General features: G+C 36.8%; 1 protein-coding gene across 16 annotated transcripts in view; it reads right to left on the bottom strand.

Moving 5' to 3' along the window:
- RBM6 (RNA binding motif protein 6) overlaps positions 1–25,208 on the bottom strand; it is a 70,951-nt gene that overhangs the window by 9,612 nt on the left and 36,131 nt on the right. For 9 of the 16 annotated variants that reach the window (XM_087887673.1, XM_034440864.3, XM_034440879.3 and 6 more), the window contains exons 7-11: positions 6,949–7,023; positions 6,066–6,141; positions 2,342–2,641; positions 2,067–2,227; positions 566–663 (exon numbers count right to left, since the gene is read on the bottom strand). In XM_087887673.1, coding sequence (XP_087743799.1) covers positions 566–663; positions 2,067–2,227; positions 2,342–2,641; positions 6,066–6,141; positions 6,949–7,023 — 710 coding nt within the window. The remainder of the gene's footprint in view (positions 1–565; positions 664–2,066; positions 2,228–2,341; positions 2,642–6,065; positions 6,142–6,948; positions 7,024–25,208) is intronic. The other 7 variants (XM_034440873.3, XM_087887678.1, XM_087887679.1 and 4 more) reach the window with 1 other exon arrangement.

Here is a 25,208-nt window from a genome sequence, read left to right as displayed (position 1 = left end):
AGGTGAATGAAAATACTGTATAGTGAAGCATTGTTTTTGAATTACAGCTCATGCACAAAATTTAAAATCCTGACCTTACAAATCTTCCATACAGACATTAACTCAATAATTAATCCAATATGTCTTGATTTTACCATTTTAATTTAAATTAATGTTGTTACATCATCTAATGCCAGAAATCATTGTCAGTATTAAAAATTACCCAGAAAGTTGAGATCAACTTTTTGAATTTGCTACAGAGGATATTTTGACATGAAACGTCTGTGAACGAAATAATATTGCTATTAGAGTTATATCTAATTTTTCATTCAAGCTACTCTTAAATTTTCTCTCAAAATAGCTTAAATGTGATGTATGCTCATAACAAATAATTTCTTTAGAGAGATATTATAAAGGTAACACCACTTGATAAGGACATTCAGTTCCGCAAAATCATAAAGTATGCTAATTTATGAAAACTTGATTGCCTAAGCTTTCTTTGTTTGCATATTCAAGTATCTATCAAAATGACAAAATTCACAAAATGAAATCATATCAATGAATGTTGTAGTGACATCCCTATTACCTCCTCTTTCCTGTAGCTAGGTTTACATCCACAGCACGGCCCTCAATGCTGATTGGTGGATCTAGGTCTTGTAAAACTTTCACTAACCGGCGTGCCTCCTATAATGAAAAGAATCCAGGAATAAGCAAAAAGTAGGGATCTGGATGGGGACAATAGGTTTCAGCTGAACCCTGGCATGACAGAGTGGCTGTGGGTGCGGGGGACCCCATAATCCAGTTGTTTATCGTCTTTAATTCTGGATGGGGTTGCACTATCCCAGGCAAACCTGGTGCACAACCTGGGGGTTCTCCTGAACTTGCGACTCATGCTCAAAGACCAAGTGGCAGTTATGGCTAGGAAGGACTTTGCACAACTTTCTGTTGTGTACCAGTTGTGCCCTTAACTGGATCATGAGGCCCTGCATACGTTCAGTCATCTCCTAGTCATCTGTTGGCTAGATTACTGCAATGCATTCTGAATGGGGCTAGACACAAGAAGGAATTTGAATTCACCTCTCGCCTTGACTACTGCAACGCTCTCTACATGGGGCTCCCCTTGAAGAGCACCCGGAGGCTCCAGCTGGTCCAGAATGCAGCAGCGCGGGTAGTGATGGGAGCAACATGGCGCTCCCATGTAACACCGCTCCTGCGCGAGCTGCACTGGCTCCCGGTGGTCTTCCGGGTGCGCTTCAAGGTGTTGGTTATCACCTTTAAAGCGCTCCATGGCATAGGGCCTAGCTATCTCCGAGACCGCCTGCTGCTACCGACGACCTCCCACCGACCCGTGCGCTCCCACAGAGAGGGCCTCCTCAGGGTGCCATCAGCCAAACAATGTAGGCTGGTGGCCCCCAGGGGGAGGGCCTTCTCTGTGGGGGCTCCTACCCTCTGGAATCAGTTGCCCCCGGAGATAAGAAGAATCCAGGACCTCAATGCCTTCCGTCGTTCCCTGAAAACCCATCTTTTTCAACAAGCCGGGTTGGCCTAAGAAGAAATTTTTAAAATTTTAAAATTTTTAAATTCTTTTAATTAGTCTGTGATTCTTAACTTTTGGGCCAAAATTTATATATATTTTTAAATGTTTTAATATTTGTATCCTATGTTTTTTATCTTGGCTGTACACCGCCCTGAGTCCTCAGGGAGAAGGGCGGTATATAAATTGGAAATTAAATTAAATTAAATTTCTTTTCAGGAAATTACTATTACATTTATGCAATTCAGGAAGCAGGCTTATTTTAATAAACTACAATTAATAGTTTGAGTGTAATACTGTGATTCAGGAGCGGGAAAGAAGAAAGTACAAGCCTGAAGCTTGCACAGGCTTAATCTTACAATGCTAAACCATGGTTAATTGTTAAGTACAAATGTAGCTTCTGTTTGATAGTTTTGGATACAGCAGTGTGAGGAAATTTTAAAAATGTAAACTCATAATTACACAGGACACTGTATTGAAGATAGACTCTCAGAAGGAAATAACAGCTTAGTGTTTCGTTAATGTTAATGTAGCAATGAGAATGTCAACGTACAGCATGAGAATCAAGTTCAATGAAACCATAGGTGTAGCCCATCCGACCAGCTTTGTTCTTCATTACCCGCACACTTGAAGTAGAGAGACGGACATATGGTGCTAGAAGTCCTACAATCACTTCCGGTGGAGTGAAGCGAGGAATGCGTTTTAACATAATTGCTGTGAAAAGTGTAGCAAGGAGAAAAAAAGAATCATATATGTACTTCTGTTCAAATTTAAATCATCATTATAGAAATAAATTAGACAGTAAGTCCATAAATACGATCAACTTACTTTTACTCTCATCCTCCTGACGCTTATTTTCCACAGTATCTCTCCTTGAACCACGGTCTTGATTTTCTTTCCGGGGTGGGTACATTTCAAGGTCCCTCTTCTTTTCTTGTGTGAGCCACTCTTCTCTGTTTTTATCCTTCTTTTTGGGTTCAAATTCTTGAGGTGGGCATGGCAGCTCAGAATCTGGCTTTTGAGGCGGCAGTTCTTGAGGTGGAGCAGGGTCTTCGACAGATTCCCCCTTTGGGCTTGGTTCTTCAGGTACGGACTCTTCCTCCCCCTTTTCAAGTTTTTCTTCTGTTACTAGGAAAACAAATTTAATGAAGTCATTTCAACAAAAACACTATGTTAACACTATTTTCCTTACAGCATTATACAAGAATATTTAAATACCTTATTTGGATGGTTATGCATTATAAACGTTCCAGCTAAGAACACAACAATTTTAGACTTGTACTAATCCGTGAAATATGGAAAAAATTGTCACTATCTCCATGGGTCTCTACTTTTCTTCTTTTTTCATGTGGTAGTACTCCCCGTACATTACAATATCACTGAAAAGTTTCTATACTATACTCTTTGACCAATACACAAAGAAAAGCAACAAAGAGACATGCAGACTGAAGAGCTGTTACAAATCCAATCCAATGGATTTACTATAAAGGTCCATTTTTTTCAGCAAAATCAAGACACTTGAAAGTGAGTGTTTTCACTAATTCCTCAGGCAGTGTTTAGAGCTCTTCTGGGAGAGGACAGCCCTTTTGGCAGGAGGATGCTACAGAAAATAACTCCTATGTGGAACGGTTTAGCAACCTTACAGATATCTCCCAGGAGAGTCTTTTGGATGTGAAAGTGCCAATATGGCTATGCTTTGAGTGAAGGAGCTCAAATTTATGTGCCATCTTGTGTCCATGATTTTATGTTTTTTATCCACTGTGTTTTTTACAATCGATAATTTTAATGTTTTTCAATGTTTCTATTTTGTAAGCCGCCCTGAGTCATTGGACACAAGATGGGCAGCAAATAAAATTTATAAATAAATAAAATAAATTCCCTATGAAGGTTTATTCTTTATCTTGTAGCTAGTTTGATGCATGTCTTAATCCATCTGGAAAATGAGGCTCTACAGCCCAGATGAGAGTGACAAAAATATACTAGGAAGCTCTCAAATCTGATGCTCTAAACTCTCCTGTTCTACTGAGGAGATCCTGACAGTTTGCCTGACATCCAGTTTGCATGTTCTTTTTTAGGTGAGTTTTGGTTTGGGATTACTTTCTGCACATAATATAAATCGGATTCAGCTTGAACATAAAGGTCTGTGCATGGATTATGGTTGGGTAATGCCAAACTTCTTCCTACAGACAGCGCTTCTATTTCTATTTCTATTACTTGCACGGTTCAACATGATATGAAAGCAACATGTCCCTTTCTTGGAGAACATTTCAAAAGCCATTACCTTGAGGGAATTTTCTTTGATTGAATCACTTCATTGCCTCTAGCACTGCTGATATGGAACCTTGCTCAAGGTACTGAGTTTGTACACGTTATCATTTATCTCTGAAGACTGTCAAGGGTCAAGAGATATGGATGGTTGATTCAAAGAATATATGCAATTAGTTGTTAGATGATCGCCTTTCTTTGTTTGATGAGATCAGGTCATTTTTTGAGCTCCAGAACTGAATCCAAATATTATAAGATGTGCACTAGCTAAGAACTGTTCTTCTCTACATTAATCAGAAACCCCGATTCTTAAAAATTAATATGGCCAGACATCTTTCTTTCTTTCCTCTGTTCAACTGAGGACGTAAAATAAGGAACCATCGAAGAAAGTGCATGCATGTATTTTCCAGGAAATCATGGCTGATTATGGTCACCAATTAACCTTCATGGGACTCAACGGCAGAATTAATGAAAGGGCTTGTACTGGTAGAGGACAACCTGCAATTTGAATCTCAGGAACTTCTTCCGTGAGTGGTGATTAAGGTGTGTTTCTTTCATAGGAGAATTAAATGATAATTTTCTGTTTCAATATGACAGTTTTCCCACTTGGGTTTCAGAATAGTGCATCAACCTTTGTTCTTCTTAGGAACAATGGAAAAGTAAACTTCTGGCATCATATCATGGGACCTGTTTGATCACTGTATGGTCAAGAGGTAGTTATTGGCCTCTAGTACTAGTCAATGTTTGACTGATTTGCATGACATACAATCCTATCAGATTGTCTTTAAAATTCATGAATTTTAACATTACACATTTAGCTATGGGCTTTTTTGTTAGCCTTTTGCCCAATAATGATTGCCCGTTTTTTATAGGAAAACTTTCCCTTTTGGCTGGAATTGAGGATAGTATGGTTTGTTCTGAGATCTCTGCCACTCTCGAAGATGCTCTGGATTACATATAGTCTTATGCTGCTGGCAGGTATAGTGGGAGCTATAGGAGTGATGGCTCCAGTTCTTCAGGCCAAGAATCTTGCAGACTCTCTTGATATGCTTGGTGGATTCAGGACTGGTTGTCATTTCTCTTCCTCATCTAGGGACATCTGTCCCATCTTTCTCATTTATTAGTCCTGAAGGGAAGTATCTGAGCTGTATGTCATAGAGAGGAAAGGAGCTGGATATTTCTCCCCTCATTTGGTGGCATGACACTGTCCTCCTGTTCCTTATTTTCTAGAGCGGTAGTCTAAATAGGAATTCTCTGGAGTAGAGGGACCAAGAATGGATGTCTTTCTCAATTCTTTCTCCTCATTCTTCCAACATGGGCTGTCCAGCTGTAAAGGAGAATCCACGTTTGGTGCATTTCCTGCTTTTTTCCTCTATGATAGGGTATGTAACCAGCATTATTGGGTTCAAAACCTAAAGGGCATGGTTGACTGTTATCACGGGAGGTCTCTCCTGGGATGTGAAAATGCATGAGGTCCTCAGAGGAGAGATATTGCCTGGTACAACCAGTAGAGTGATTCTTGTGCTGCAGTTCTATGGAAGGGCAGTGAGGGAATGGAAGTCTAGCAGCATTGAGGGAATGGAAGTTTAGTGGCATTGACTTCTGCTCTTCTTGTGACAGGCCATCTAGCCTATGAGAGAAGGAAAAATGAGCCTAGTAGAGGCTGCAGGCAACTGGCACTAGATTCTCAAAAGGGATATTGGTTGTATTTCCACGCTGTCTCCCTTACATGCTCTCACATGTCGTAAAAATCTTTTGATGTGTCCATGAACAGCAACTTGCTGTTTATGTGTTTTTTGGCTATGAAGTCTGTCTCTACCTGATGTCTTAACCATTATACCAAATTGGCTCTCTATGAAACCTCTTAATTCTACTAAGTAAGTTAAATAAGTTACTAAACAAATTAACAAAGATCTATTTAGACTATGATCCTGGCCACATGACTGGCTGGTGGAGCTACTGGTTATTTAAAGTAACAGAGCAGATTTGGAGAAGAGAAGATAAAGTGGACTCGGAGCTCTAAACCCAATCTCAAGAACTAGTGAGAGAGATACTCACTTTCATATGCTGTAGTTCTGCTATAAGAAAAGATTCATTCTCTTTTTTATTTCTTGAATGTTTATATCATTTAAAATTAACAACTTGCATTAAAAACAGAATCTATTGTTTTGATCTAATACTAATAATAATATATTGGTGTATACACCAAAGATCTTTATTCATTGCAAATTAACACATTTATTTTGGTACTAAACCAAAGTTAAAACAGTAACAAAAGTAGGCTCACCATCTCTTGGTAGTTTACAGAAGTAACAAGATGAACGATACCCTTCTGAACGAAACCCTACCGTGCGTGCTTTACACTGCAAAGAAAAAAAATCTTATAACCTTTGTCTTTTGTCCCTTTATGCAACTCAACTTATAAAAACAAAAGTGGTAAGTTAAAGAAGCTTAGTGTTTTACCAAGACTCAAGCTACATGTTATAACACAATGTGTGTGAGTCACCCATCTACATCTGCAAGGTAATGAAGTAAAAGGAGCATGCTATGACTTTAAATCAATGTTCCTAAACAACGGAAAAGGAAGGATGAGGACACAGACACAGATTTTCACTTCGCATAAATACCTCTGAAATGCAACCTGTGATTCAGAAGAATTCTTTATTTAGGTAGCTCGTTTATGAACATACCTTTCTTCTACCAATGGGACACATGTGACTCCAAGGTACTGGTTGGGAGGAATCTACATTCAAATCTTTTACTGAATAAAATTCAGTGAGATGTATCTAATGTTACATAGCCAAGACTCCATCTAGATTGAGATTGGGATAAACCCCATAAATGAAACAAAACAAAATTAAGCTAATTAATATACAATAGACAAACAGGTTTCCATATATACAATGGATCATCCATGTATGGAAATATAGAGGGCAAAATATAGCAGCAAGTTGCAGGGAACAAACAAATCCATGTCACCAATGGTTTCAGATAGGAAAGAGTTGACTATGACTCATTTTATCCACAAAGGCAACTAGTGTGCCTTAGTGCTATGAGATTCCACTTGAAGAATCAACCAGTCAGTTAAGGATATTTTCATCAAGCTATTTCATTTCTTTCAAACTCTCTATTAAGTAACTTTCCATAAAGTTGTACTTCTACATACTTACACGCTTGCAATACCAAAATTCAGGGTATGGACTATATTCAAGTGTGACCTGTTTACCACCAATCATAAGATGTCCCTGTTGAAATAAGAGAGAGAAAATTATTAGTTTTTTTTTAAGTAAAACAGAAAAAATAAAAGATAGACTTACTAGGAATAGTGTCATCTAGCTGACAAATATCTGAAATACTGGTAATCAATGACAATACCAAAGAAAGGACTCTTGCATTCTAAGCACATATGCCTTGGATTGCTACAAAACTGTAGAGCAAAACATCAGGCCCTATCTCTGTAAAAGTAAAAAAAAAAAAAAGGGGGGGGGGGTGTCAAACAATAAACTGCCTTTTCGAATAAAAATATATGAAAATGTTACTAACATATCAGACAAAAACTGCTAGGAAACTGGAAATCAGGTTAAATTTTATATCTTTTCAGATTAAGCTAAAATTAATAACAAGGATTATTTCATATTCTCATCTTAAATCATTAATGTATTATCTATCTAGATTTGATTTCATTGAAATAACATTGTAATAAACGTTTGCATAGTAGGCAATGTGTTTTATGACACGGGGCTGGTATATTAGTATTCCTTATTTTAAATTCATTTGCTATTATTGTTAAGATATTAAGCTGTTTTTTGTAAGTATTTTCACACAAACTTTGATGTGTGAAGTTATGTCAGTATCTGATGTTTGGCTTCCCTATTTAGTCTAAAATGTGCACTTCAATGACATTATCATTATGTTAACTCAGATCTGTAATAAAATATTCTAATAAGAGCAAAAATAAATTATTTATTTTCCAATTTCCAATTTTTCTTTATTAAGCTTATACAAAAGGGGAAAAAATTCAAGGTCAATAACACAAGATTTCCAAGGCTATATGAACTAGGTTAACAAAATTAAAATTAGCCAATATAATCCATAAAAGAAAAAGAGAGAAAGTAAAAGTACTGTAAGGAAATCATGATTTCCTGTGAAACAAAATTTCCTAGAACTCTGGACTATCACCAGAGTGAAAAATCAGATATATAATACCTCAATGGAAATTTTGTTGAATATATCCATCTAAAAAGATAGGCCTTTCATTATCTGGCAGAGATATGAATCTGATTTTCTAGAAATCTCATTTTAGATGAAAAGGTAAACAGTAGGACCTATCCAATCTTAGCTGATTTCAAAAAGCTAAGGAGATTTGAACTTGGTTAATACTCAACCAATGAAAAAACAACCAGGAATAATATAACAAAATAATTTTTAGTCCAAAATTCCAAGAGTGAAATAGATGTGAAAATATCCATGGACACTATAAAGAGAATATAATAGCTACAAACAAGCAAAATTACTTTTACTCCCTTCAGATGTATACAGAGATGCTAATAAATATATTTCAATGTATTGGCATAATCCTTCCCTTTTCCAGTATAAATCCAAGGAGGATTATTAAAGCAGGAACTTTGGCAGATATATAGGAAGCAAGTAGTAAGGGATGAAAATATTCAAGCTAGGGAATAACTTGCCCATCACACTTTTTTAAAAAAAATGTGGGTATAGTTTTTGAACCCTAGTTATTGCTTAATATATACAAATAAATCCCATTAAAAGAATTTGAATATTCCACCAATATTTCTATTCATTTAGGAACTACTATGATCATGTCCCCCTATAATATCTCTTGCTAGACAGTGGCTGAAATGATAGCATTAAACATTATGTCTAGAATATAATTTCATCTGTAAAATAATGCATACTATGTTTATTTAAGGTAGGAACTCTTCTCCTTACAGGTCCAAATAAATACCATGTTTCCCGAAAATAAGACCCTGTCTTATTTTTTATTTTATTTTATTTTATTTTGAATTTGTATACCGCCCTCCTCCCTGAGGACTCAGGGCGGTGAACAGCCAAGTAAAAACATCAAGTACAAATATTAAAATACAATTAAAAATATATATAAATTTGGCCCCATTAATTAAAAATGATAAACAAAACAATTAAAAACACTTAAAAAATTAGGCCAGCCCGGCTTGCTGGAAAAGGAAGGTTTTAAGGGCACGGCGGAAGGCACTGAGGTCTTGGATTCTCCTTATCTCTGGGGGCAATTGATTCCAGAGGGTAGGTGCCCCCACAGAGAAGGCCCTCCCCCTGGGGGTCACCAGCCTGCACTGTTTGGCTGATGGCACCCCGAGGAGGCCCTCTCTGTGGGAGCGCACGGGTCGATGGGAGGTCGTCGGTGGCAGCAGGCGGTCTCGAAGATAGCTAGGCCCTATGCCATGGAGCGCTTTATATTTTTTTGAACCCTGAAATAAGCGCTTGGCCTTATTGCCATGTGCTCAAAAGCCCGATTGGGGTTATTATCAGGGGATGTCTTATTTTGGGGAAAACAGGGTATATTAAGCTTTCACTTTTCAAATTCCTGAGTCTCTCCCCAAGGCTAAGAAACCAGGCCAAAAACAACTTAGTAATGACCTCCAAGGTCCCTTCCAACTCTGTTCCTGTATCATCAATCCATCTCCCATACACTCATGCAGAGAAAAAATACTGATTTTTAAATAGTGGTTCTTGGAACTAAGAAGACTGTTCTATATTAGCCATTCATGTTTCAATAATTGTTCATTTGGGACAAAAAAATCAGTAGGCATTTCTGTTTACATTTTTTCCAAGAAATGTCACTGGAAGTAATGAGAATTTAGGCAATCTGATTATCAACCAAAGCTAATTTCCCAATTGGGGCTCTGCTTCCAGTCATCTAGTATTTGTGCACGTAGACATATATATAGATAGATCAAGCATAGGCATTTCTAAAAAGAAATTAATAAATAAAAATGAAATGGGAATGCCATATCAAATACTGTACTCACAGCTCCTGAAAAAAATCAGTGCAAAGTTAAATATATTTAAGAATAAAGTTTTGATCAACTGTCAAATTAACTTTCTAGCAAGTATGCTTAAAATTAACTAAGGATTGGTGGGGTGTGTGTGCGCGTGCCTGTGTGTGTAAAAAGAAAACTGTCAGGAAACTAAAACTGAGCCTCCCAGAAATGTTATTTTAGATAGTTTTCAAGTTCAAATTTTGTATAAGGTGCTTAATGTTCAAACTTACCTTCCTATTATTCCACAAGAACTACTAAGAAATTATTCTAAGGCTTAAATGCATTAAATTTATTTATGATTATTTTATTAAACCAGAGTACAGGAATATAGTCATTCATACACTGTTAAATTCTAACATCAGCTTCAGCCACCATGGCCAATATCAAAAATGAAGTTGTAGTCCAACATCTTGACAGCTACCAGTTAGCCATCCTTGTCAATTTTATTAATTTTTCATAATTTATAAGTTGTTGTAACTTCCTTCCACCCAAATAGATAAGATTAAAAAAATACAGAGCCAAATTCAAGCCTATCTTTGACTTCATATATCAGCCAAAGGAATTAATACACTGCCCATTTCAACTTGTGCAGTCATTTCTCCCACTATATCTGAGAGTAACCGTTTGCTTTCAAGTCTTTGGGCAGTGCTTAATTGGCTGTTTCGATCTTAGTCCCAGGCTCATGTGACTAAGTACGGTAATTAGATTTTATGTACCCACTAAGATCATCTAATGAATTCTTCTTCTGTATGGAGTCCATTATTCAAATTCAGTACTTTTCAGATTTCTTCATTAATTTAGAAATTTTTTATGGCTGACCTTTTTGTCTCATTGCCCCCATTTTAGAATGATTATTAGCTTTCTTTCACAGAAAACATTTAATGGCTATCCACAATAATTTAATCTAGTGTGCTTGTTGAAGGCTAATGTTGTATATAACAGAAAAGAAACAAACAGAGGAAACTCTCCCGAAGCAAGAGTTCATATCTCGAGGCTACCAGGAAGCATGTATCTCCCCAAAGTAGTAAGTGTGATCCCCAGAATCACTCCAAAAGTTGCTCAACTTTTAATTTCAAATGCAAGAGAAGGGATTGTTACATAATTACTTAAATATAACTAATTTTAATTTCCATGTTTTTATTGTTTATTGTTTGAATGAGGGCTAGGCACACCACTCTCTGTGTGGTTCTCACTGCCTTAAAATAAGTATTTCTGAATTTCTTACCCAGAGCATAAGCCACCACAAATCAAATAAAATATGCCAATACAGCCTCAATAAAATACAACAATTAGAGATTTTTTCTTTTCACAAAATAGAGTAAATTGAGTCTTTTAAGAAATAAATTTCCACAATTGATATCTTTACACACTTTCTACTATATACCGTAATAGCACTTAGCAATAGCACTTAGACTTATATAGTGCTTCATAGTGCTCTATAACTCTCTCTATGGTTTATAGTTAGCATATTTTCCCCAACAGTCCTCATTTTACTGACCTTGGAAGGATGGAAGGCTGAGTGAACCTTGAGCCGGTCAGAAATGAATTCCTGGCAGTGGAATGCAAAGTTAGCCTGCAATACTGCATTCTAACCACTGCAACACCACAGCTCTTAATAAGAGCTATAATGAAACCTAGCAGAAGTAATTTCTTTCTGATCAACATTTCTCAGTTAAAGCTGTAAATTCCATCTTCATAATATGTGAGCAAGAATACTGTTTTTAAAAAATAATTACATTTGAAAAATAAGTCAAATATATCTTGTGTTGTCCCCTTATATGGTACATCCCTTTAACCACTACAAGCCAACTTTATTATCCAGCTATTCCAACTCAATAAAAAAGTAGGAGCACCTCTTTGTAAATAGATTTTTATTGAAATAAGGTCAAGGCATATAATACATCCTTAATCTACCAAGATTAATGTTGCTATTTATCATATTATCTTCATGTAATCTGTTTCCATGTTCGTTTTATACAAATATGAACTGTGATGTGCCAATTTAGTTTCTCAGCTTCTTGACCCTCCTGTTTTCTTATATGGGAGGTGGTTTCCAACCTTGAAATAGTCGATCACCTGAAACACAAAAAATATTAGGGATAATATAGCCATATTGTATATTAACTTATTTTAAGTTAGTTTGTATTAACAATCATAGTTACTACTTACCAGATGGCAGTCACCAGCACCAAGTTTTTCTTTGTTTAAAAGAACTAGCTGTGTAATCAATGCTGTATTGCTCATGGATCTCACATTTTAAGAAGCCATCAATTCCATTAATCATTCATCAATTTCTCACCATAGTGAGAAGTCCCAAAGTAAAATACATCTTTTATATTTTGAAAATCATTTACTAGTTTTAAATCAGAAACATTTACTTATTCCAGCAGTTTAACAGCAGCTTTAGAAAAGAACATGCTAGTTAAAATTAACATCTTTATGTTTTATTTTAATATAGTAGCTTTCTACTTCTACCACTAACCTAAGCAAACAGATTTTTTCTTGATTCTCTTTCCTAATTTCCAAAACTGTTTCCAGAGATTTTTGAAGCAGATTTCAGAAGTTATGCTTTGTTTTTTATTTTTAAGTAAACATTTTGATAATAATCACATTCATGTACATATTTCATTAAATGTCAAAAATAATTACTAGAAATTAGACTAATCTCTAAGTTGCCAAGCGTTCATATTCACTGCAATATATTAATGTCAAGGGGCATACCAGGGGTGAAATGTAAAATTTGTTACTACCGGTTCTGTGGGCGTGGCTTGGTGGGGGGGGATTTAATGTGACTGAGTGGGCGTGGCCATTTTTTTTTTAACTTTTCAAAGCATTTTTTCTAATGCTTTGAAAAGCCTCTGCCAATCAGGCAACTCAGCTGGGATCGTCAGAGAGGCTTTTTAAAAAATGCCTCTCTGCCAATCAGGCAACTCAGCTGGGATCGTCAGAGAGGCTTTTTAAAAAATGCCTCTCTGCCGATCAGGCAACTCAGCTGGGATTGTCAGAGACTTTTCAAAGCATTTTTTTACCACCTCTTTGATTTAAATCGGATTTTTTTTTTATTTAAATCGGATTTTTTAAAATAAAATGCTTTTTGAGGAAAATATATTACCATCAAAAGGTTATTCCATCATGAAATAAAGATTAGTTTTTTAATTATGTAGAATAAGGCTGTATATGTTTAATTTTTTTGATAAATAAATTCCATTAATCCATTCACAATGCCATGCTCTTCCAGAGGTTTTTGTAAGATTATTGGGCAGTTTCTCTGCCTACAAGATATTATCACAGATGCTTGGTTTACTTTTGCAGTTCTCAAAACTGAATTTGACTCAACAGAGATCACATGCCTCTTCTTCACAGCAAAAATGTTATAACATAAACAGAGTTGAGAAAAAGACCTTAATCCTATTGTTCTACAAACCTATGAATACAGAGCCAACCCCTTCAGTGCTAAGTTTCAAGAAGTTCAGTGAATAGAATAGAAACAATATTTTTCTGATTGTTTGGAGTGGAATAGATCTGCACAAGAAGTAAGTGAAACTAAGTGTGAGGAGGAAGGGGCAAGCAGACAAGCAGTACAAAATGAAAGTGAAACTTTCTGAGCACAATACTGCACAGCCACAGACAAACAAGTCTTTGGATCTTTTTGTGTGTATGACCTGAGATTTATCACATTCTTTCCTTGGAGGAAAAAACCTATAATGGCAGCAGGCCATAAAAGAGACCCAGTTTGGCAATATTTTAATGAAGTTCCTTTACCTATCGGTAAGGCAGGCATGCGTGCAAACTGCAAACACTGCAACAAAGAAATGCAAGGCCTGGTGACCTGAATGAGGCAACATCATGAGAAGTGCTGTGATGAAGATGACCAAAGAAACACATTTGAACAGGCAGGATCTTCAGGTTAGTAAACATTTTTATTGAATCATATTTCTAAAGACTGCCTTGAACTGTCATGTTTGAGCAAAATTATATTTCTTATTATTACTGCATGTTACTGTCATTTGGTACAGTTATGAAGAAAAGCAAATACTCCTTTTGGGGCAGTGCTGTGTACAATAAGCAGAAATTGTATAAACAATAAAATAACAGCATTGACTTTTTTGTTTGGGGAATTCATGGATTCTGGAAACTATCCACCTTCAAGATCACCATCCTCCTGTTCTACAGTTTCAGAGTTATCCATCCAAGATAGTGCTTCATTAGCATCATCATCATCAGACACCCACAGCCACATATCACTATCACCTAAAAGAAAGAAAAAACTCTTCCCTCCTGGAACCACCATAGATAAGTTTGTGATAAAAACTAGCAGATTAGAACAAGAGTTAATTGATGAAAAAATTGCCCAGTTTGTTTATGCAACAAACTCTTCTTTCCGTCTGACTGAGAACCCACATTTCATTAATATGGTTCAGTCACTGAGACCAGGATACAGTCCACCCAGCAGAGCAGATGTTGCAGGGAAACTGCTGGATAAAGTGCATGACAGAGAAATGGAGCAATGTGCAACAGCTCTGGAAGGTAGAATTGTTAACCTAAGTATTGATGGGTGGAATAATGTCCACAATGATCCTATTGTATGTGCTTGTATAACAACAGAAGAAGGGAAAGTCTTCCTTGCACAAACAATTGATATGTCAGGAAATGCACACACAGCAGAATACTTACAAGAAGTGGCAGTAAAAGCTATAATAATATGTGAACAAAAATTCAAATGTCTAGTATGCAGTTTGGTCACAGACAATGCTGCAAATGTATCCAAGATGAGAAGAAATTTAGAAGAGCAGGAAGGGAATACAAAGCTAATAACATATGGTTGCAGTGCTCATTTGCTGCACCTCTTAGCCAAAGACTTAAGTGTTCCAGAAATAAAGACTAATGTTGTTGAAATTGCTAAATACTTCCGTAACAATCATTTTGCTGCAGCAGCTCTGAAAAGGATGGGTGGAACCAAGCTAATGCTCCCACAAGATGTTAGATGGAAGTGGTGGACTGTTTTGAGCAGTATATCAAGAACTGGCCTATTCTGATGACAGTTTGTGAAGAAAATCGAGATAAAATAGATGGCACTGTTACGGCCAAAATCCTCAACATTGGGCTTAAGAGAAATATTGAACATATGCTGAGCATCCTGAAACCCATCTCTGAAGCTTTAAACAAAATACAGAAAAATTGCTGTTTTATTGCTGATACTGTTGAAATTTGGAAGGAATTGAGTGAACACTTAAAAACAGAACCACACATGGACAGAATTAAATTACAGGCATTAAAAAAACGAATGGGACAAGTACTGTCTCCAGCTCATTTTTTGGCAAATATTGTCAATATCCAGTATCAGGGTCAAAACTTAAGTGCTGAGGAAGAGGAGTTAGCTATGACATGGGTTTCCAGCAATCATCCATCTGTAATGCCAACTATAATAAACTTCAAAGCTAAGGGGGAATCATTCAAGAAATATATGTTTGCTGAAGATATTTTAAAGAAAGTCACACCAGTGAACTGGTGGAAGTTACTTAAGCACTTGGATTTAGAGACTGTTCAAGTAAAGATTTCACTTTTAACAGCAGTAGCTTTTTCTGCAGGCATTGAAAGAATATTCTCTTCCCTTGGACTCATTCATTCTAAATTGAGAAATCGTTTGGGACCCGATAAAGCAGGAAAGCTTGTTTTTCTTTTCCAGATTATGAACAAAGAAGAAGATGAAGATGACGAGTGAGCTACAGAAGACAGTATTTAAGTTTTTCATGTGTAGGCTGGGCTGACAGTCTAAGTTTCTTAAAATATATATATTTTGTTTAGCCAAATTAGTTAACAAACATGGCTGTTTGTTTAAGCAAATAACATATGCTGTAATGTTATTGTTTCAGTTGAATAAATCTATTTAAATTGTTATTATTAAGGTAATGATTATTTTTCTCCTTCCTAAGTACAACAGCAAAGTTGTCCAAATATGAATGATTAACCTATTAAACTGGGGATAAAAAAACTAATATGAAAAGTTGTTATTCTAAAAATCTTCATCTACTTGCATATTAAAGTTATACCAGCAAGAATTAGTCTTTATGTAGAAAACTATGATTTAAATCAAGCCTTACTGACTAGTGATTTAAATCAAATCCACCCTGCTAACTTGTAACTCGTTTTGGAAGCTAGTATTAAGAAACTAACATAAAAATCTAATTCAGCAAAGATAGCAGCTGCTTATGATTAGCTGGACTCTGCCAGCCTTCTTTCTCATTCATAAAACGGCATGTACCGGTAACTAATGACCTAGCAATTGGGATCCCAAGAGCTATTACAGAATCTTTCGAACCCTTAAGCCTCTCCTCCCCCAACTAATTTTAATTTCTGAAGAGGTAGCCTTCTCATTGCTCATTGCATCTCTCAGATTCCTTCTAAAATTCCTCTAATGCCACATGACTGCCGTGCATACAAAATGGGGGGATAAGGGAAGACTGATGTGCATGGAAATCACGCTGTGATACAGCTTCAACAAGAGATGCTTTGTAACCATTCTGGCATGTTGCAAAGAACTTCTTCTTTGACACAGCCCAACCATATAATTCTTGGGTTGCAGCCATTGCTGTATTCACTACAGGAATTTTTTATGTAAAATAAGCCCTTCTTAATCATTTTTCTATATTGACCTAAACTCTAAATATGAAAACATATATAATTTTTAAATCATGCTAAGAACATTTTACTTTTCACAAAATTTATCCTTCCCTCATATTTCAGAATTCAAACATTAAGTGGAAAAATTAATCTTCATACTGTGTTTCTTTGTGTTTGCTTATATGCCATCCTCCTTAAAGAGACTCTATAATAATTCTCAGAAAATTAACTGCTTTCTTTGAACCCATTAGACAGATTCCCATCACTATCTTTCACAACAAAATATCTTTCTGATGATGCTTTTAGTCAGAAGGGCAAACTAAGAGTGTTCTCTCAGTGCAAATAGAGAAAATATGTGACTAAAGAAGGGGAAAACAAAATATTGCATCAGAAGCAAATTTAAAACCCCTTAGGCAAAAATGTATGAATTATATTTTATCTATCTACCTACCTACCTACCTACCTACCTACCTACCTACCTACGTATCTAATTTCTATACTACCCATCTCACTTATATGACTCTGGAAAGTTTAGAAATGAAACCATGTTTTCCCCAAAATCCCCTGATAATAAGCCTAATCGGGCTTTTGAGCACATGGCAATAAGCCCAAGCGCTTAGTTCAAAAAAATATAGGACAGGGTCTTATTTTCAGGGAAACATAGTATAACCTGTTCCCATGCTGTGAAGGGATTCAAACATAATAACAAACACCCTGAATTGGAGCCAGAAGCAAACTGATACCCAACGCAGCTCATATAGCAGAGGTGTCACAAGCACAATCTTAAGGTACACAGAACTGCTTGTGCTGCCGCATTCTCCACAAGCTGCAGATTCCAGATATTCTTCAAGGGTAGCGCCATATAGATAGTACAGAAGGAGACTAAGGAATGAGTGACTGAAAGAAGACACTCTCGATTCAGGAAGGAGCATCACTGGTACACTACATGAAGTTGAGCAAAGGTTCTCCCAGTCACAACTGCCAACTGCTCTCGAGCAAGATTTGTGAATCCAGGAGAACCCCCAGATTATGCACTGGATCTCTCTGGGGCAGCACATCCCCATCCAGGACCAAAGATGATAAACACCAGATACAGAAGAAGTCACCCGCAGCCATTCCATCTTACCAGGATCGCAGTGAAAGGCAACCACATCATTTAGCTCACCAGGGATGGAGATGTACAACTGGATATCATTTGCATACTTATGATATCTCATCCTAAGGTGACAGATGATCTCACCCAGCATGTTCATGTAGATGTTAAAAAGCAGAGGGCACCAAGTCCTGTGGGGACCTCACAAAACAGAGGGCATGGGCTAGATCTCTCACTTCTATCATCACCAACTGGGATTGACCTTGAAGGAAGGAAATGAACCAGCACAGAACCATTCTCCCTCATACCATGCTTGATGGTATTGAAAGGATAGCCACGATAGATGCATCATCTCCATCAGACGATGGTTCATCGTCTCCATCAGACTCTGACCACCAGAGATCATCCAAAAGGACAACTAATGCTGTTTTTGTCCCATATCCAGGCCTGAAACCTGACTGGAAAGAGATCAAACTATTCCCAAATAACAGGGGAAGTCCTCCCCAGGCATTTCCACACACATCCACGCTTTGTATCCAACTGAGAAAGAGATCTGAGCAATTTCATCCATGAGGCAACAATGAAAATTCCTTAGCACAGCCTTGAAGGTAAACCTCCAAGACCCCAGGAGGGTCTGAGTAATCCTAAACAGGATCACCAGTTGGTTATCTGCAGACTCAATAAGAGCAGAGAAATACTGGTGTTTTGCTGCTCTCGTTGCCATGAGGTAGGCCTTAATAGCAATTCTAATTTGTGATTGTTGGATTCATCTTTGACTGCTTTAGACATCTCTTGAGTCTTTTCAGCTCCCTTAACTCTTCCATGAACCACGGGGAGTGCTGGGAGCGCTATGCCAAGAGAGGCCATAAAGACACAATCCTATCCATGGCTTCCACCTGTACCAGGCAGCAGCCAGGGCCTCAGCCAGACTATGCAACAGATTTTCAGATAAACCCACCAGTTCCCTTTGGAACACCAATGGGACCATCAGTTGCCAGGGGCAGACCAATCTAATAGATCCTACCTTCCTGCAGAAGGAGGTAGCCTAAGACTGATCACCCTTGAAGAATAGTTCCAACAGTTCTTTTCATTACTTGAATATGACATATGGATGGTAACCTAGACAAAGATGTACTTGTTTGAAAACAATATCCAAGCTGCCTATGATATCCTTTTCAAATATAACAGTACAGATATCAGTTTTTTGATATAAAAATATCAGTCATCAGTACCGATAGCTAGCATCATATAAAAGTTACTAATGGAGTAAATACTAAAAATTTTCTTTTTGTGATTTAAGGAATATAAACAGATTATTCAGATAAATATTTAGTTCAAATTATACATATAAAAAGGGAAAAAAACCCAAGTGATCTCCTTATACAATCTCTCCTGTGCCTGGCATATCTGTGTTGTGGCCCATCAGCGGCCTGTGCAGCTAGTAGCTGATTCCGACAGTGAGGAGGCTGGTGTGGTGCTGCGCCAGCAGCCTGTGCAGCTGGCACTCGAGTCGGACAATGAGGAGGCTAGAGAAGATGTGGTGCCAGAGGCTGAGCATGCTGGGGGCTGCCAGAGCCACTGCTTTTCTTTCAACATGTATGACAACAGGCAGAGCAACCAGAACTGACATTGAAGTTATTGATGTGGTAGATAGTTTCTGCCTTTGGGAATCACCCATCAATAGTAAAGGAACAAGCAGTCAAAAAATATACTGCAGAATAGCATGTAGTAGACCAGCCGTTAAGGTTTTAGAAACCTTGAGGTATTCAAACTCCCTGATGTATCTATACCTACAAAAATCAGAACTGTGGAAGCCCACAGTTGCCTCTATAAAAGCTAAAGTTGAACTCTGAAGGAACAGGTACGAAGAGTACAGGTAGTCCTCAATTTATGACCACAATTGAGCCCAAAATTTATGTTATTAAGTCAGACATTTGTTAAGTGAGTTTTGCCCCATTTTACGACTTTTCTTGCCACAATTGTTAAGTGAATCACTGCAGTTGTTAAATTACATGATCACATGTTTGTTAAGTGAATCTGGTTTCCCCACTGACTTTACTTGTCAGAAGGCTGCAAAAGGGGATCACATGATTCCAGGACACTGCAATTGTCATAAATGTGAGTCAGTTATCAAGCATCCGAATTTAAATCACATGACCATGCTACAATGGTTGTAGTGTGAAAAACTGTCATAAGTCATTTTTTTCAGTGATGTTGTAACTTTGAACGGTCACTAAATGAACTTTGAGTCAAGGACTACCTGTATTGAGAGTTCTGAATTTTGATGTTGGAAAAGATTCCTGAGTGTTGGAAGAGATTTTTGAGAATACTATGGACAACCAAGAAAATGAATCAATGGCTCATTTGAACAAATCAATCAGAGTTCTCACTTGAAGTACAATGACCAGGCTCAAATTATCCTACTTTGGACACATTACATGAAGACCAAGTTCTCTAGAGAAGATTCAAATACTAGAAAAGGAAGGAAAGAGTAGATAACAACAGCAAGATGGATGGACTCAGTTACAGTGATGATGGGTGCATTGTTGTAAGGCCTCAAACACCAAACAGGAACAGATCATCATGGAGAAAATGTATCTATGTGGTTGCTAGAAGTTAAAAAAAAAAAACCTTGATGGCATCTAATCATCATCAGCATCAGAAGACTAATTAACTGTTACTCTTAAGTGGACTCTTTATCAGTATTTCTGACATAACCCATTGCTGATATTATCTTTAGAGAAGTTTTTCAGCAAGACATGCTGAAGTAAGGAAGAAACTGGAAAATCTACATATAGATTACACATGATCTTCTGGTTACAGTTGTGATTTACTGTTTAAAAAGTCATAGCTCATTTTATCATGTCTTCTCTCCTCTTAAACAGCATGAGGATGTCATTTAACGCAGAGAGTTCCAACCAGGGATGAAATGTTCCTGATTCGGACTGGATCGCCCGATCCGGTAGTGATGGAGGCGGGTGGTTCGGAGAACCGGTAGCAAAAATCCCTGCCCGCCCCCCCCCTCCCATGCTCAGCTGAACCGCACAATCATTAGAGGCTTTTTTTTTTTACTTTTAAAAGCATTTTTTCTACAACCTCTTCAGCCGAAAAAAGTGCTTTTAAAAGTAAAAAAAAAAAAGTCTCTGATGATCGTGCGGCTCAGCTGGGATCATCAAAGGCTTTTAAAAGAAAAAAACTTTTTTTCTTTTAAATGCCTCTGACAATCCAAGCTGAGTTGCCTGATTGTTAGAGGCATTTAAAAGAAAAAAAGTCTCTGCCGATCAGGCAACTCAGCTGGGATCGTCAGAGCCTTTTGAAAGCATTTTTTTACAACCTTTCGCCGAAGAGGTTGTAGAAAAAATGGGTTTAAAAGAAAAAAAATTGGCCACACCCACCCAGTCACATTACCCCCCCTCCCACCAAGCCACGCCCACAGAACCGGTAGTAACAAATTTTAGATTTCACCACTGGTTCCAACTCTACCAGGCTTTTAGAATGAATACCATCTTGGTGTTCCAACCCCAAATATATCAATATCGAATATGGATATAGGTAGTGCTTCAGATGCTCTAAATAACTTGATTTCTCTCAGCAGACTGAAAATACAAAACAAGAAAGGGCTAAATGAATATTAATCAGTTACTAAAATTTTCTTTCGTGCAATACATTGGAGTTGCAGGGAATCAGGTGACATATAAATTTAATAAATTATATTATAGTCAAAAGATTTTGTGAACTACTATGCAAGCAATCCATTTAATGTATTTTAATATACTTGATATATGAGGTGACAGAAAGTAGCTTTGATATACAATATATACAAAAATTAAATGTTGAGTAAAATCTCTGTATAAACAGTAGACTTTGATATCACTGTCTTTTTCAGCTATCAGGAGCAAAGTATTTTATGAATATGATGGATTTTGCATAGGACTATTTTTCTGTTTTACTGTTAGCAGACATTTTAAACTAGAAAAAAAGTTATATCAACAATTATAGCTAAGTACCCAGCCACATGATTTTCATTTCTAATACTGATAGGCATTGTAATTTATTTCTGTATTCAATGAAGCTCTGTGCTAGAATCAGCATTCTGTATTGCATTCTACATAAGTATCTCAATGTATTCATTCTTTTAAAGCTCCAAGTAGTAAACAGCCAAATACCTAAACTTAATGTGTTTCCATATTGTTCAGTTTCTATACCCATGATGGCGAACCTGTGGCATGTGGAGCCATGTTGCCTGGCATGCGCAGTGTCGCCCGTTCCTCTTTCGGGTTTTTGGCATGCATGCACGCGCAATGATCAGCTGGGCTTTTTGCATGTGGCAATGTCAGAAACTAGAAGAGCTAGTCTTCTGTTTTCCTGTGTGAGTATGCACGCCGGCCAGTGTGCCAGAAACCCAGAATAGTAGCTAGCTGAAACCGGAAGTTCAGTAGCTGAAACCGGAAGTTCATTTTTGGGCATGCACATGTCCCCTGGGCAGCTTCTCTTCCGGGTTGTGGCCTAGATACGCCCGAAGCAAGCACATGCGCTCCCTTTTCAGCACTCGGTGCTGGAAAGGTTCGTCATCACTGTTCTATACTCTTGCTGATGAAGCATTTTAAAAAGGAAAAAGTCGTAATTAAAGCATTTCTATACAAAGTCTATTGCTATTGCTCCTGATTAGATAAAAACAGTCAGTTTTTATATTCTTCTGTTTGGTATTAATATTACTTTATATTATTATCCACCAGCAATAATTTCATCAAAGCGAAGCCATTTCTTTTTCTAAAGCATAAGTCAAATGGAAATTAATTGAATTGTGGAGTTTTAGCACCATTTATATGCCTAGTAAACAAAAAGCATATATATATACAACATATGGGCCAGCATATGTTGCACACTATGGTCAAGGAATGTACCAACCTATCCTGCTGTAGGAGGAAGTTAGGACAAAATTTTTAAGCCTGTTCCAAGACGGCACAAATTAGAAGAGGAGCAATTAGAAATTTTGAAGAGTCAATAATTTCTAATGTAGGGGAACTTTATTTCCAATTCAACTCCATTAAGTATGTCCATGTTACAAGCCCAATTTGGATTTAAAACATTATTTTTACTTCAAGAAAAATATCAAATCACAGTAACATTCTACAGTGTGAAGGTACAAAGAGAAAAGAAATAGCATGTCAATCTATACCTTCATGGAAATTTGCAGGATTCAGAGAAGTGTAAGAAAAAAGCACCCAAAAATAAAGTACATAAAAATTAAATTAGTTTGAAGGCTAGAGAAGAAATAATTTTCAACATATGGATGAACTGACTGGTTCAACAGCAGCAACCAAGCCTGAAGCAATTTTCACCCACCTCTCCTTATGTTAAATGTTCTAATATTAACAGGTTTGAGCAACCGGATAAAACATTATGATGGATTTTTCCATCATTCTTCATTCAAAGTGCAGTTTCAATGTGAATATACAATAAAAGCTTATATTTAGGACAGAATTAAGAGTGTTGTGATCATCAAAATGTTGATTTCAACTATGATCAGCCACAACAGTATATCCCATAGTTAGTAGTGCTAATACTTGGAAGACCACAGATTCACCACACTATTTTTATGAGTTTTGCAGAAGAAATAGCAGATCAGACGGAAAAAAATAAAAGACTAAGTGACAATGGATTTTCTCTCTTGGTTAAATCATTGACATATCTTTCTTTGCACAATGAAAAAGCATGCAACAATCAATTCAACAATGCACCAATGTAACTAGATTATAATGTTAACAGACCTTAACAGATCCCTCAACCCAACTTGGCAACTTCCGTCTGGGACGGCATTCCACAATCTTGGTACTATCAGCTTTTAGTATCCATCTACCAGACCACAGCATGATACAGAAACCAGCCTCCTATGCTTCATCAAATATATTCATACCCTTAAGTATTCTGGTTATATCCATGGGTTTCAAAAAATATCAACCTGAATTAGCCCAAAAATAGCTAGCTACAGACGATTCTAGCTAGTTTAATAACAAGAGGCACAAACAATTAATATAATGGAAACCAATACAGGTAGCCCTCAATTTAGCACCAATTTAGCACTCGACTTAGCGCACTGATCAGCTGTAGGGTGCTATTGCTTTAAAGCCGATGCCACACTGCAAGGCGCTCTTACCAAAGAGGCCGAAGGAGCCGTTTGTGTGTCATGAAGGCTTTTCGCGGAGCCGGGACCTTACTTTTCTGAAGAACTTGATGTTTTTGCTTTTCCTGAATAAATCTTTAAATTTTCTCCAGCACCTTTTTCCATCTTCCCTGATTGAAGGCTGAGTCAAAACTGGGTATGCGCAGCCTAAGGAGGCATGCCCAAAGACCTGATTGACTCAGCCTACGATCAGAAGAGCAGAGCAACCCATGCCTTGGATTTTCTGCCCAGCACAATGGAGAAAAGTGACTTATGGCCGTTTTCACACTTACAATTGTTCCAGCATCTCCATAGTCATGTGATCAAATTCAGATGCTTGGCAACTGATTTGTATTTATGGCAGCTGCAGTGTTCGGGGCTCATGTGATCACCTTCTGCTACCTTCTGATAAGAAAGGTCAATGGAAAATCCAGAATTCACTTAACAATTGTGGAAAGAAAGATTGTAAAATGGGGCAAAATTCACTTAACAACTTTCTCACTTAGCAACAGAGATCTGGGGCTCAATTGTGATTATAAGTCGGGGACTACCTATATCTTAAAACACTGCCCTCACACTATGTTCAAGCCCACTGAAAAAATGTATAATATAACTCGTAAAAGATTTTAACTCTATCAAATAACGTGTTTTGTTCTCATTTACTTTCCAAAAAGCCATCTGTTACCATCTTATTCATTTAATTAACTTAGATGAGAACTGGATTCTCATCTTTATAAAGATTGAGAATAATTTTATCATTTTTACCCCACCCTTAATTTTCCATCTTTTTACTCAAAGCAAACCAAACATGTTATTTCTTTACAGAGGCTAGAAAAACAACAAACAGTTCCTAATATTTCTTCAAATGTATGTTTCTTCAAAAATACTATTATTTTTCTTTCATTGAATATTTCAATACAAATAAAACCATTTATGCTTAAAATTTCTCAAGACATTGCAATACTAAGCTAAATACAAATAGGATGCATTGTGTCTATTTAATAAGTTCAATACAAAAATTTAACTAATTTAATTAAAATTAGGTCTTCTCAATGTAAAATTAAGTATGTCCACTGGATATGGAGTATAGCAACGCTCCCATCTGGATGTCAGCTAAATTTCCTTGCAATTTAATGTAGGCAATTTACAGCACTCATGTTTGTTTCTCACTGGTACTGAATGTATTGCAACAAATCATTCTCAATGATGCATTTTCACAATTACAGTTCAATATGATCAAAATATTCAGGTCAATACATAAACACAAAATTTGGACTGGAGAAATGTTTGCTATTTTTATGCTGGAATCTAAACAATTTCAATATCAAGTTTCTAGCTACCATAGTTATTTATTATCTGTAAAGTACTTTTTTCTCCAAATAAATGTCTTTAAAATTAAACATAATTAGATCATTTTATTTGGATAACAACAAAAAAATTGTTTATTCCAGAATGTAAATATACGACATCAAATCTATTTGAAAAATAGACCCACCTTTGGGGGGGGGGGGT

Source organism: Pantherophis guttatus, chromosome 2, assembly GCF_059756535.1.
Source record: "Pantherophis guttatus breed Tessera chromosome 2, ASM5975653v1, whole genome shotgun sequence".
NCBI classification, from domain to species: Eukaryota; Metazoa; Chordata; class Lepidosauria; order Squamata; family Colubridae; genus Pantherophis; species Pantherophis guttatus.
This window is presented reverse-complemented; position numbering and strand designations above follow the sequence as displayed.